The following is a 14,101-nucleotide window of genomic DNA, read 5'->3' as shown; positions in this document are numbered from 1 at the left end:
ATATTTGTTTTAGTAAACATGAGGTTTAGTGGAGCAGGTTCTGGTGGTTTGGATTCATTGTATTTGACAAACCCTGTACTTTACGGGTATGTTTACATTTGTTCTGTTTTGGTCCCCAGTTTAGTTCTGCTATACACTTGTTTTAGTCATGTTCAATCAATCAATCAATCAATCCATCCATCTTCTACCGCTTGTTCCCTTTCGGGGTCGCGGGTGACTGGAGCCTATCCCAGTGACTTTGGGCCTTAGGCGGGGTACACCCAGTGGCCAACTCATCAACTCAACTCAGGGCTCATACTATCAGGTCAACACAGAGACATAGACATTACAGACAGCCAGTCACTCTCACATACATGCATGTGTTTGGACGGTGGGAGGAGCCGTAGAACCCGGAGAGAACCCACGGTAACACGGGGAGAACATGCAGACTCCACCCAGAGAGATCATGTGATGTTAGTCTGGTCCGGGAATCGAACCCATGATCTCCTTCTTGGGAGGCAAGAGCGCTAACCGCCATTGCCACCGTGCACCATCATCACTCAAACTTTATTTGTATAGCACTTTTCATACATTTAAATTGCAGCACACAAATAGTAAGACCAACATTGTTCCTTTGCTAGAAATAAAGAATAAAACAAAGCTCTTAAATGTTATAAGAATGTTTTAAAAAAACATAGAGACTAACAGAATTGTACAAATGTTGCTTTTTTCCAGTCATGGATTTACTTAAAACTGTAATGTTTTCATGTTGTTTACACTGAAATTAAACAGTTTTATTCTCTATTTATATATTCATAAGTAGAAAATCCCCATCCGATGGACTCTGATCTCTCTTTCACTGTGGAACTCCTCCAGGTTTCTACTTTTTCCCAAAGAGGTTTGATCGTTTTTCCTGGTCGAGAAGGAGGTTCTAAGGACAGGGGAGCTTGGGACATTTGTCTGAGGACACGGGAGGCTGGGACATTGCAAAGTCTGCCAATCTGTTTTCTAGGCAACTATTGTTGTGATTTTGGACGTTACAAAAAAAACATTTAATTGAATTAAATTTACTATCACACATTAGGCTCATGTGAAAACATTTCTGTGCCAAACCACAGCAGTTCTAAGCTGTATTTAATACGTTTTCCATAGAATAGTCTGTGTGGATCAACCAATCACTGCACTTCACCTCACCTGCCTTAAACGTGAAGTGACCTTTGGACGTAGGAGCATGTACAAGAGCTGCCAGCTTTCTGATTGGCCGACGCGTGCAAAACTATAGTGCTGCTTCAACTTAGTTATGCAAATATAAAAAACATAAAAATAATCACAATATTTATAAATGTTTGGACCCCTTGCAATGCAGTCTATGATGATGATCTGCACATGCGACAGATTATAAACTTTATAAACCTACTGATGTTCTTTCTGATGTTCTCTTAGCCTCGCATAGTAAACATAATGATACCCTGTGAGCACAAATGAGTACATGGAGTCTCATTTGCATGGTGGACCACTTACTTTATACTTTACCACTGTAAAACACACTATGTATGTAATTACCAACAAAATGAGCTTTGGTTAAGTAAATGTTGTGCTCACCGCCCGGACAGACTTGGCCCATTTCAGTGTTGCAAAGTGAGACTGATAAAAGTACTATATCGTGTAATGGAAAATGCTATGTGGATATGTGCAGATGAGCAGAGATGGGAAAGGGGCCAATAGTGAGGATGAACAATGTTGTTTCACTCCAAATAGATGTTCCTTCACAATGGATTTAATTATGCTAGGGATTCCTGCCTCCTCAGCTCAATCTGAACTATTTAATACTTACTGGTGAATGGATGCATATGAGAGAGGGATAGAAGGAGAGAAAAAGAGTGTATTCAGAACATAGACTCACCCCTTTGCAGATGGCCACAGCCTCCTTGGACATAGATTTGGGATAGGACACATGATGCTCCATGATGGACTGGAACAACTCGTCCTCATCCTCGCCGTCAAAAGGAGGCTGAACACATAAGAAATAAAATAAGGTTGGGCATGAATAGATACTTTGTTTTAAGATGTTTGGTAGCAAAGAATACATTTATCCAGTAAAATATTGACTTAAGTTTCAAGAACAATGTATTCATCCCTTGCTTTTAACATGCACTTGACTTGAATAATATTATTTTGAAGTAACAGTACTAGTAAGGAGTAAGTTGATGAACAGACCTGCACCAACATAAATCAACATAAACATAAATCTGTTCTGACGTCTAAGTAGATTCGATTTGCGATTTATGGTTTGATAGTCGGTTTCACATTTTAAAGTCCAGCCGTGTTAACATTTGACTGATATTGTATCTGCTAAACAAATACAAGAATCACATGCATTTCGGAACTTTGTAGAGGAAATAATTTGTCTAAAAATAAATTATGTTGCCATATAATTTACAGCCTTTACGATTGCTAATTGCAACCTTTCAAATTGCGACCTATCAATTGCGATATACCTTGCAGCCCAATGTCCAGGTACTCAACACTTTAGAACTTTTCTTCAGTAATTTTTGGATGACAACTATTTATAATGGTAGTCTACTTTTTAACTACAATTCGATGGAGAATAACGACACTGCATTTACAAAGCGACACCTACAATATATTTACAAATAAAACTTTCAGTTGGTTAAGTGGCAGTTTAGCCAATTAGCATTACATGACAACAATATTGAGTGCTACAGAACAGCCACAGAACTAGGTGTAAGGTTACATATAGACCCTAGTGTCTGAAAACAAAACAGCTACATTTCATTAGCCTGTACGTTCCACAAGTTAGCACTAATGCACCAAAAATTGACTTTTATTAAGCGTTGGCAAATGTAATGTAATATAAACAAGTATTTGTATGTGCTTTCTACAAATGTCAAAATGATATATTTTTTATTTGCTGCTTCATTAAAAGGAATGGGATAGAGTGTGTACATAAGTATCAGGCAGCGTTTGCAGCTCTTCTAAAAAACACATCAGCCCTGGGAGGGTCTATATCACAATCATTTACACTTAAAAGTTTCTTTCTCATCCTGGACCTCTCAAACCTGTCAGTCACTGTTAATATATCAAAGCTTGTGAATTATTGAGCAAGATTGAACGAATTATTCAACAAAAAAATATCTGTATAATACTTTGTCTTTGTTAGCAGTTTATTAACACCAACCTGCCCAGCCAGCATCTCATAGAGCAACACTCCGAAGGCCCACCAGTCCACAGATTTACCATAGGGTTGATAGGCGATGATCTGAACACAGCAAAAGCATAAGAATGATCCATCTCTGTCTGAAATTAAGTCTAATCTCTGGTGGACTCACCTCTGGGGCGATGTAGTCCGGTGTCCCACAGAAGGTTTTGGTGGTGATTCCATCAGCCATGTTTTCTTTACACATCCCAAAATCTGCTATTTTAATGTGGCCCTCGCAATCCAGCATCACATTGTCCAGTTTCAAGTCTCTACAAGAGGATGAACAAGTATCAATAAAGTGTACATCACAAAATATTTTAATTTTAGGATATACTTTACCAATCACAGACACAAAGACATAATAATGAAGTGGTCCAGATGTAAAGTGATCAAACAATACTACAGTAGCTGCACGCTACATGCTACTGCTGCTATGCTAGCGCCACCTGCTGTTTAACATCTACAGAACAAACCTTTTCTGGAGGTGTCAACAACCTCCATTAGGAGTCAATTGTGATTTGACTTGAATGAGTTGTGCAAAATACAAATAATTCATCGCAAACCATCTTACAATGCATCTCTCATGATGAAGTTATTACATATTGTGCACTGTCCCTGTCTCAGATAAATAAACTAACATTTCCTATTGAATCAACAGATTCACCCCTATGCCAGACTACACTCCATAATATGTATCCATGTACCTATTATGGGGGGCTTGTTTCTATGGAGATGTTATACCTTTGCTTGGAATGTCCCACCGTATGGTTTTAAACTTATATATCTTGTATTTGTTCAATTACAGGTGTTTTAATGGCTAGAATATATGTTAAAACATCTGTGCTTACTGTCAGCGGAGTCACCGCTCTGACCTGTAACTTGGCCTTGTTCCCATCGAGATAGATACATTTAATGCCATACTGTGGGACATTCCAGGGAATGCAATAACATCACCAGCATAAGGCGAACTCTCCACCAGAAATGTTGCATAGTGCACCTTTAAAAGAATCATATTAAAACCCAACATTTCTCCTTTAATTAACGCTTCAAGTTCAGGGTAACTTCCTCAAAGCCCCTGGTGCAAACCCACCTGTAGATGATGCCCTTTGAATGCAGGAAGAACAGACCAATGGCAATCTCGGCGGCGTAGAACCTATACGTCCACACAGAAGAGGAGGAAGCACGTTCATTAGAATGTGGTGTAGGTAAAGGACAAGAGGCCTATTTGTGGGTCTGTGACTGAGGAAAGGTCAGTGCTGTCTCCACCAGGCCAGAGAGCGGCTGATAAGATCAACAGCGTGAGTCGGCCTGGACACGCTGACCGCTCCGGCGTAATTATGTGCCTGTAAACAAACAATGTGTTACGAGCGGCAATTTTGAGTAAGGTGAGCAATTTGCAGAGCGCGTTTTTTTCATCTGCGATCAAAAAGAAGCAGCAGGGAGCTTTTGTGATACAGCAGAAAGCCAAAAAAGAAAAAACAGTACAAAGACATTGCTATTCTCCGCACAGTATTCTCTAGTGTTGAAAAAAAATAATTAAACAGAGCAGAACAAGCTGATGTTCCAAGATAAAAGAGTTCCTCGTTGGTTGGACTTGGCCTTCAGCTGTCTAAAGCACCTGCCACGGGCTACAAAGCTCTATTCCCACAAAAGCAGACAGGCGCCTCCTCGACAGCCCGCTTGTCAAACGCGTCAGCCCGCCCGATCGCCTTGACACCAGTGATCTCACCAGCCACCCTAATTATACTCTTTCGGGAGGGATTCCGCCGCGCGCAGGAAACTCTCAGAACAAACGCATTACTTCCAAGTACTTTACAGTAGCACGGTTCACTGAGGGGAACAACAGATTTCTGCCCCGAGCTATGCCCCAGCAGCACCTATCACATCCCTCACCGCGGCCAGTGCTGACGGCTTATTCGCAATAACAAGAAACACAGAACAGCTGCTGTGTGCGCGCCAGCCGAGGTTTGGGGACACGAGACATGTTGTACAGCCCGGGAAGCCAAAGTCTTTCCCAATGCTGCACAAGAAAGTTGGCCCACATTAAGATCAGTTTTGACACTAAATATGAGATTGCATTGTTACTGATGGGGGTTGTTCAGAGTGTCAAAAGCAAATATTTTGGGGGGAATTATCACAAAGAAAAATATATTATGATATTAGGGCAATAAAGGAGAAATGTGCTAAAATGTTAGCTGAAATGAGTGCGACTGTGAATATTGGTATGCAGCTATTTACATGGCTTTTTTAGTCCTTTTACTACCGTATTTTCCGCACTATAAGGCGAACTGAAAAGCCTTTAATTTTCTCAAAAAACGACAGTGAGCCTTATAATCCAGTGCGCCTTATGGATTCATTCTGGTTGTGTTTACTGACCTCGAAGCGATTTTGTTTCGCTTAATGCGCCTTATAGTCCGGTGCGCCTTATATGTGAACAATAATACAAAATTGACAGTGCGCCTTATAATCCAGTGTGCCCTATATTGCGGAAAATACGGTAGACAATGAACTTGCTAATCTAATTTTGCATATCTCTATTACAATTCTTCAATATTCTCAGTTTTCTATACATCTCCCGCATCTATGTACTGCTACTAATATTTAAAATTAGACACTAGCTCTGAAATGACTTCTTCTGTCGCCACAACTGACCTGACAACCACCAGTCACTCAAAGTCAGGCAAAGCGAGTGAAGTGCCTTGCCCAAGGGCACAGCAATACTACGTAGTGTTCAGCTTTGAGGGCAAATGGCTCTACCGCTCATCCAAGGCCTTTGAGAAGAGAACGTAGGAAGGGAAGTTTAGGATGTTAGTTTGATCAGTCAACTGTGGTTAAGCAAACTCCAAACGGATATCAGGCAGATGAAAGAAAAGAGTGTGTGATGTTATAGTTTTACCAGACAACTTTTAAATGTGTCCCAAGCACAAATTGGGCTTAAAATGACTTGAGTTGGTTCTATTTTATGAACTGCCAAAACAATTTAAATAGTTTTAGCATGTACAGAACAAAGAGGTCAGTAAGTAGCTTTTATGCTATATAATATAATATTAGTGGGATGGAAAAGACATGTGCTTTGTCATTTCTGTGCATGTATATGATTTAGTTCATCTTTTCCACAGTGTAAAGTGAGATGAGATTTGGATTTACCGCACCCGCTCTGTTACTGTTACTAGTGTGTATTCTCTGACCACTGGGCCGCTGCTTGTACTCACACTGCGTGCGGCTCTTTGAACTTGCCGACCTGCTGAATCTGATACATGAGATCTCCTCCGTTGATGTACTCCATGACAAAATACAGCCGATCCTGGGGACACAGAGCAGCGCGGGGGTCAGACAGGACGCCGACGCGCGATAGGCCTACCGTAAGTGAGTGAGAGGTCAGTGTAGCAGAAGAACAAATGACCCGCTCCAGGTAGATGAAGACGGATGGTGGGAATGAGGCCATATTAGAGGAGGGAGAGGAGGAGTGGACAAAATGAAGAGGAAAAGAGGGGAAAAAAACAGAAGGAGCAGCAGCAGTGGAGACGTGACTGAGCGCACAATCAGCCTTAACACCAATTTAAACAGGCAATTCCTCTCCATTATCTACAGAAATTGCCAATAAGGTACAGTATGTGAGAAGAGTGGAGGGCTTTGGTGTTTGCGTTGTGAGCTGACGCTGTAAGCTGTCTGCAGAGTATGTGCGGAGCTGCCTGCACTGCCTGATAAGTCTCAAGAACAGTCACGCGCCGCACACTGTGTTCTGAGTATGAGAAGAAAATGTAGATTCGGGCCTCCACAGCGCAAACTGTTGTGTGTGTGAGTTCCCTCGTATGGCTTAGAAAATCCCACATATACAACTTCTTATGATTCTATAACATTGCTGCTTTGGATTAACAAGTTGAGTTTGAGTTAATGCTTCTAAATTATGCTGATCTCTATGATACTATGTTCTGAAATAAAGTGCAGTGGATGTAAATGTTGTGGTAAATATGGGTCCACGGAGCTATATTTACTGCTGTTGACTCATCTTGAGCGTAATATGGATTATACGTCAGAAGACGAGCATGAATCAAAGCTCGCTGTGCTCCAGCTGAGGCTGTAGGAGCCGTGTTCACCAGCAGAGCTGCCCTCAGCTCCACAACACCCCAGTGCCACCAAATACTGGGCTATTTATAGTGTACTGACGTCAGGACTAACCAACACCAGGCCCTTTTGGACTAGTTCACGCTTTTTCACACAAATTTTCTGTGACGGGTTACTTAATAAAGGGCAGTGTGCTGTCACATGCTCCCCCCTCCTTCATTTACAAATACCTGTGACATTTCCTGGTCAATAGATTCAATAACATGACAGCAGAGTGGTTAGCACTCATGCTTCACAGCTGAAGTTTCTCAGCTATAGGTTGTATATTCATTTTAGAAAAGTTGGGCACACAAAATGTATTTAGGAGAAGTCGTTACTCCTTATTGTTGCTAATCTCTCAAACAGATTTTTTTTAATATTACCTCCACCACGACCATAAACGTGATGTTATAATATTCAGTCATATTAGTCATATACTCAAAGGCTGTCAGTCACAGGCCGTGCGTACCATGGTCTGGAAGGTGGAGTGCAGCTGTGTGAGGAAAGGAGGCTTCCCGGACAGAGCCAGCACCCTCTTCTCCACCATGGTGCACTCCACATCATCGTCCTGAATCACTACGTCCTTCTTCAGGATCTTGACTGCATAAAGATCCTCTGTGCCCTTACGCTCAGCCAGCATCACCTGCAAAACAGCAAAACACATGAATATCAGGGACAATATTGATATCGGCTGGTACAGACGATTTCTCCCAATAGAGAGCGCAATTTGTTTTTCAAAGTTGGTGAGTTTCTATTGGGCAAAGTGCAACGCAGTGAAAAAGGTGGCTGTATGTTTACACAATCATAAAAATACAAAAAAACATCTGGGAACTGGGACAGCAAGATTAATCACATTAGCAATCGCAATAAGCTAAATATTTCCTCCACAAACAACAAAATATCCCGTCTAATTCTGCATAAAAACTGCTAACTATAGTTTAGATCTGTACAAACATGCTAAAATACATGATTATTGTAATAGTTTGTAAGCGCATAGGCCTATTTCAGTTTTTTTTTGTCAATTTACCTTTAAATGTGAATTTTGAGCAGAATCCTATTATAAAAACATAAATCGCAAATACATCTATCATCATAAACCTAATCACAATCGCAATTCTTATCAGAAAAATCACAATTAGATATTTTTCCCCAAATAGTGCAGCCCTACTGGGAAATAACATAACATAATAAGTATATCCCAGATTTAGCTACTTTTTAGTTTCCTTCCTTTTATTTTTACATAAGTTACAGTAATTTGTGAACTTTATTCCAACTTTACTTTAGGCCTTTCCATAGATTTCAAATCTACACTGACATCAGCAACTATCATTTCAGAAATATTAGGGATGCCAAGATTCTTTGGTTAATCGTTATTTCTGATTATTCAGGTCAAAATATAATCATAAGAACTAAAACACAATAAATATTGACAATTTAGGAGCAAAATTAATCAATGTTGTTAAAAACTTTAAGCCAGAAAAGTAACCCTAAAGAAGTGTATTTTTATCTAGCTGTGTCATATTAACTTGACTTTATATTTCAGAAAATGTTATTTCAAAAAGCTTATGGTATGCTACAGGAAAGGTCAAAAATTAAGGCTTTTACTGTTGTTTTGGTCAGTTAAATTGTGATGTTTCTCCGCTCAGTATTGTTAAAAATACCTACACGGTATCAGCCGGTTAAAATCATAATAAAACAAATGACCATGCCTATGTGAAAAGGATTATTTGACTTCATATTTTTGGGGAGGCGGTAAGTGGCCAAGTGCAGATAAGGTAAGGTGGATGGGTGACGAGGACGGGATTATAATAAGCGGGAAAAAACCCTGAGTGTGTAAGCCAAGGGCAGGGGTAGCAGGAGGACAGCAGGGGTGATGGAGGAAGAGATTGGCAGCAGTCAAGCCATTCAGTCAAATCTGCTGAATCACATCTAAAAATATGGATTCGGCATTGTGTCTTTTATCCAAGGTTAGTCTCCAGCTGTGTTCCGTCTCGCAGACTGAGGCCGAAGGATTTCACTCTCCTCTCTGATGTAGTCAATGTATTCTAGTCGCTCTCCGATTCTCATTTTTCTTGTTTTTGGCCTCTCTCCAGCATTAACCTGACCGCATCAAACAGCAAACGAAATGGGACCCATACTATACACAAGTTCAAATGTTAGTATCCTTTCTATATGATATCTGACATTAGCTTAATGGGCCTATACATAACAGCACAATATAACCTTGTCAAGCGTAAGTTAATCTAAATACTCTATATATAGATACGTTTACTTTATTGATCCCAAAGGAAATTCAAATTCTCACTGCGCTTCTCAGTCGCCTTTGTGCCTCAGCCAAAGGTCTCAGTGCAGCTTTAGCAGGAGGATTCGTCAGGTAGAGAGAGCAGCAGTGTGTCATAGCTATCCATGCACAGTTTACATGGATGCACTTAACATCTTGTACAAGGCTCCCAACTAATTTCAAAGAAAGGACCAGCCTGTTATGGTCTATGCTGCTCGACTTTGTGAATATTTTCGGGAAGAGTCCAGGGAATAATCCAGTGTATTTTTGACGTGCTTTTACGTTACAAGAGCTGCCAGAAAAGTCTATGTGACAGGTTAAACTACACATTTCACTAAAACGTAGTGAACACATTTATATTTCAGATTTTAACAAACATTTTACCTATTTGTCCTCAGTTTGACCATTGTAAAGTTTCTAATTGTACTTACTGGTTCGAAATGGGTAGCAAATAGACATCGGTAGTGGTAATTCCACAACTGTTACCGAGCAACCATACTGTAAACAAGGCGTATTTTACACTGTTAAAGGTAGTTTTGTTGTGTGAAAGAGCACAGAGGTCTGCGATGACGAGGTGAAGACACAGAGGCTAAAGTGACCAGCACACAGAGCTAAATCTGCAACATGACAGCAGAGTTACAGCTCAAAACACCAGACATCACTGGCCTCACTAAAAGTTTCTCATTTTAAGTGATGTGACATAAAACATTAATTAAATCATAGCTACTGTAACCATTTACCAACAGTCTGATTACAAGTTAATTATTCCTTTATTTATATTCTAACGGAACAATTTGGACTGGTGAAGTGAAATGCTCTTTTGGGGACATAGGTGAAATTGAGAATAAAATGTGTTATTTTAAGCAGAAACTCCTCATTATTTGTTTAATACTGTGAACTATAACTATATGAATATGTTTTTTAAAATGGTTTATGGAATGTTAACCAATTACTCGGTAAAATAAATTAATCGATAGATTACTCGATTATTAAAAATAATGAATAGCGTAAGTGTAAATCGTCTCTGTATTTTCAATGGCACGTCGCATATTGATGACATCACAGAGGGATTCAGTTTCAGAGTTTTCAGCACTATTTTCCTGTAATTTTAAACTTTTATTTTTTAAATGTCTAAAAATATGATACATATTTACCTTATACCAAACTAAGTAATAATTCTAAAAACAGGAGAAGCTGTCACAGACAGTGAGGTTTCTCTGCTCACGTCTCAGTTTGCAGCTCCAGTCCTCCGGAGGAGAGAAAAGGATGCTCGGCCCTTCTCCCCTCTGTGTGAGTGTCCATGGCAACGCTGTCACTCAGCAGCACAGAGCAGTTTGTGAGTGGTGGGTGCATGCAAACTTTTTAATATGAAAAAACTTTATTCCTGACTGAGCAGAGCTTGCTTGAATTAAATTGAAAATAATAGAAACAAATGCTAAACTGAATAGATGACAAAGTAAAAACCTTCCTCTTCAAAACAATTTTACATGTTATTTTCTCAATTACTCAAAAACAAAGGATAATCTGTGTGTATGTGTCATTTTGGTTGCAAAAGGCTCGATTAAAAACAGGTAACCCAATGACCCAATCGTGGTTGACCATAGCAGTAGCACAAGCACAAGCACAGGGCAGTGCAAAGTCATTATTATTTATTGAGCAATCAACTTTACTACTGTGTAGAGCTGTAATTACTAGAACATGTAATAGCAAACATTGATGAATTTGTATTCTAGGAATGTGCTGTAAAATTGCTTTCTTAAGCGACATTTAACTACGCTTATAAATAGCAGCCGAGTTATCGTGACTAAACAACTGACTAGTGCTTCAATTTATAACATGCTTTCAGTTTTTATCTTAAAAGCAGTCGCCCGAGGAGAATGGGAGAGAAAAATAGTGGTGCTTTTCATCAAACGGCGAGCAAGTCATATTTGTAGTTCTCAAGGGGCTAATTGAGTTTAGGACCTCGACAAAGAATCTTTCATGCAATTGTATTTTATGTAGAAGCCTTCTCTTCCACACGGCTTCATTTGCATAAATAGACTAGTAAATTTGTCATTGTGCGCCTTGCTTGGCTGATGAGTGATTAATTAAATTTTCTAAGGTAAAAAGACAGCCAGAACTTAATGCCATGCAATTCTGTGTAACTGTAGTATATTTTTGTAGAAAAACATTCAGTTGTAGTTGTCTGGACCAAACAAGACGTTTGGAATCTCATCCAAGCATCATTCTCAATCCAACACAGAACACTCCTGGAACAACGTAGTATTTTATTGTTAGATGATGAAGTAGTGTATGTATTTTCATCTCTGTAGTGCATTAATGTTGTAGTTGGTTAAACAAACAAACTGCTGTTATGATTTCAGGTCGCATTCACAAGTTGGAGCGGATTCTGTTCAATTGGGGACCAAAGCTGCAACTTTGTCTCTTTCTCTGAGCTGGAGTTAATTAGTGCACCTTTAAATATAATTTTTTTAAGTTGATAAATTATGTAAATAAGGTGTTAGGCTGTGCATTAAAAGTGACCTTAGATCTACTTTTTGCCCTGTGAGACCTAAAACTTCCACTGTTAGGAGGTTGTGCATTATAAATATTCAGGTATGATAATCACAGAGGTTAGCGGGTTTAGGCTTTCCATGGGGACTCTGCACAGATGGACAAAAACACACCAGTTTACACAGACTTCCAGAATCATTAGAATGATCAAACATATGACGTCTTTTAAAGTTGTTATTGTTAAAGAAAAATGATACACAAGTTAGAAAGTTGTCGAAGGACGCCATCTGGACTCTTTTGATGGTGACAAGGACAAGGTTAGCGTAACGACGGCACACACACAAGGCTTAGGGGTAGAAACGCAGAGGACACGGTTTTTTGGGCAGAGGAAAAACTGGGAAATTCCACGCGGTTGCAAGGCCACAAAAGTCCTTCTATGTGTTATGGCTGACTCCGGGTTATACTGTTATATTAGTTACAGCTAAAAATGCAAAAAAGTTACATTTTTCAAACAAAACAAAAAAATCAAATACAAATTACCATCTTTCAAAAGTGGTAAATAACTGTAATTTTAAAGAAAATGTCTGTATTTTGTCATATCTTTCAGCTATCACACAGAACATTAGCCATAGACATAGCCTGGATGAACTCAACTATGAATTTAAAAACTGTTTTGTTACAGACCATGAGGGAACTTAATTCCACATTAAAGAGGCTGTGCTAGATTTTTTTCCCATGTAGTTGAGCAAAATTAGTTTTGCCCTTGCAGATATTTGGTAAAAGTAGCTATAAAGATCAAAATTAGAGTTTGTTCTGCATCTAATTTCTTATTCTAATTTTATCTATTCTCCGCAAAGCAGGAAGTGCACTGTTAGCACGCTAGATGTTAACTTTACCACGACAGCTCACTCGGGCTTCTGAAAGTTTGCTTATAAACTGACTGCGGTGAATCATTAGGATACGTGAGAATACGTGAAAAAGTGAGGAATACTTTCTGATTGTTGCAAACATCTTAAAATGTAGATTGCATTTTTTTTATGGAAAAAACTGTTTCAACTTTAAATTGGAAGCAGCCAAACTTGAACAGTCATAAATAACTGCAAAACTGTATCATCCCTGGACCATAATCGTGCTCAAACAGATCCCCAAACACAGAAAATGTAGAACTTGCCAAATTCAACATAAACGTGCAAAATATGGTTCTATAGACCCTACCAGTGTGTGTATATATTGAACGCTGCCGGTACCGTTAGCACCACCAGTTAGCACTACTGCATTGTCAATAGAAGAGTTAATATTACCACATGTAGAACAGTTTTGTGTAGCTTGTTATGGTTAGCGATTAGCGCCGAAATGAGCGTACATGGTAACAACCACTTATTAAACACTTTTAAAATCAAATGTTATTCTGCACCAAAAACAAAACAGGTCGTAGCAGTTTGACAAGAATTGCATTATTTTTTTTCCAAGTGACACAAATCCAAAACGACATTACAGTTTTCTATTGCTGCCACATTAAAAGACATGGGATAGAGTGTTTACGTTAGTACCAGGCAGCATGGAAGGGACTATACAGCAAATTAAAACGCCTTTATTTGTATTTGATTGTCTCCTAACCTCGTTTCCGAGCACACCGAACAGGAAAAGGGTCACGGTGGATTGCCATTAGAATGCAAATACACTACATGAAGACAGAATCGCTACATCCTCCCACTCGAACCCCACCAGTTCTCCACGCCGACACCCGGGACAGTGCATTTTACACGATGAGAGCATCTGCGGCGGCTGTATATCTCCAAACCCCAAACACGCCCTCTGCCATATTTATCAGATCTGGTAACAGTCGTCGTGTTGCCGGAGGAGCTCTTGTGCTTATCTGCGTGCGTTTAAGGAATCTCCGAGCGTAGCACATCGCATTGACGAAACCTGTGTAGCTTTAAATGCCTGTTACCATGGAAACAGGCAGCCGGCAACCCAGGTCTCGCTACATACACACATACATACATAATGCAGCCTCCCTGTCG

At 39.6% G+C, this 14,101-nt stretch overlaps 1 protein-coding gene across 2 annotated transcripts in view; it reads right to left on the bottom strand.

Annotated features, from left to right (window-relative positions):
- The window catches only part of prkcbb (protein kinase C, beta b), a 126,042-nt gene that overhangs the window by 26,432 nt on the left and 85,509 nt on the right, over positions 1 to 14,101 (bottom strand). For both annotated transcript variants that reach the window (XM_072442613.1, XM_072442612.1), the window contains exons 10-15: positions 7,773 to 7,946; positions 6,412 to 6,503; positions 4,290 to 4,352; positions 3,330 to 3,468; positions 3,179 to 3,259; positions 1,883 to 1,990 (exon numbers count right to left, since the gene is read on the bottom strand). In XM_072442613.1, coding sequence (XP_072298714.1) covers positions 1,883 to 1,990; positions 3,179 to 3,259; positions 3,330 to 3,468; positions 4,290 to 4,352; positions 6,412 to 6,503; positions 7,773 to 7,946 — 657 coding nt within the window. The remainder of the gene's footprint in view (positions 1 to 1,882; positions 1,991 to 3,178; positions 3,260 to 3,329; positions 3,469 to 4,289; positions 4,353 to 6,411; positions 6,504 to 7,772; positions 7,947 to 14,101) is intronic.

This window comes from Eucyclogobius newberryi, unplaced genomic scaffold, assembly GCF_026437365.1.
Source record: "Eucyclogobius newberryi isolate DKJ021-1_F unplaced genomic scaffold, fEucNew1.0.hap1 SCAF_13, whole genome shotgun sequence".
NCBI lineage: Eukaryota > Metazoa > Chordata > Actinopteri > Gobiiformes > Gobiidae > Eucyclogobius > Eucyclogobius newberryi.
This window is presented reverse-complemented; position numbering and strand designations above follow the sequence as displayed.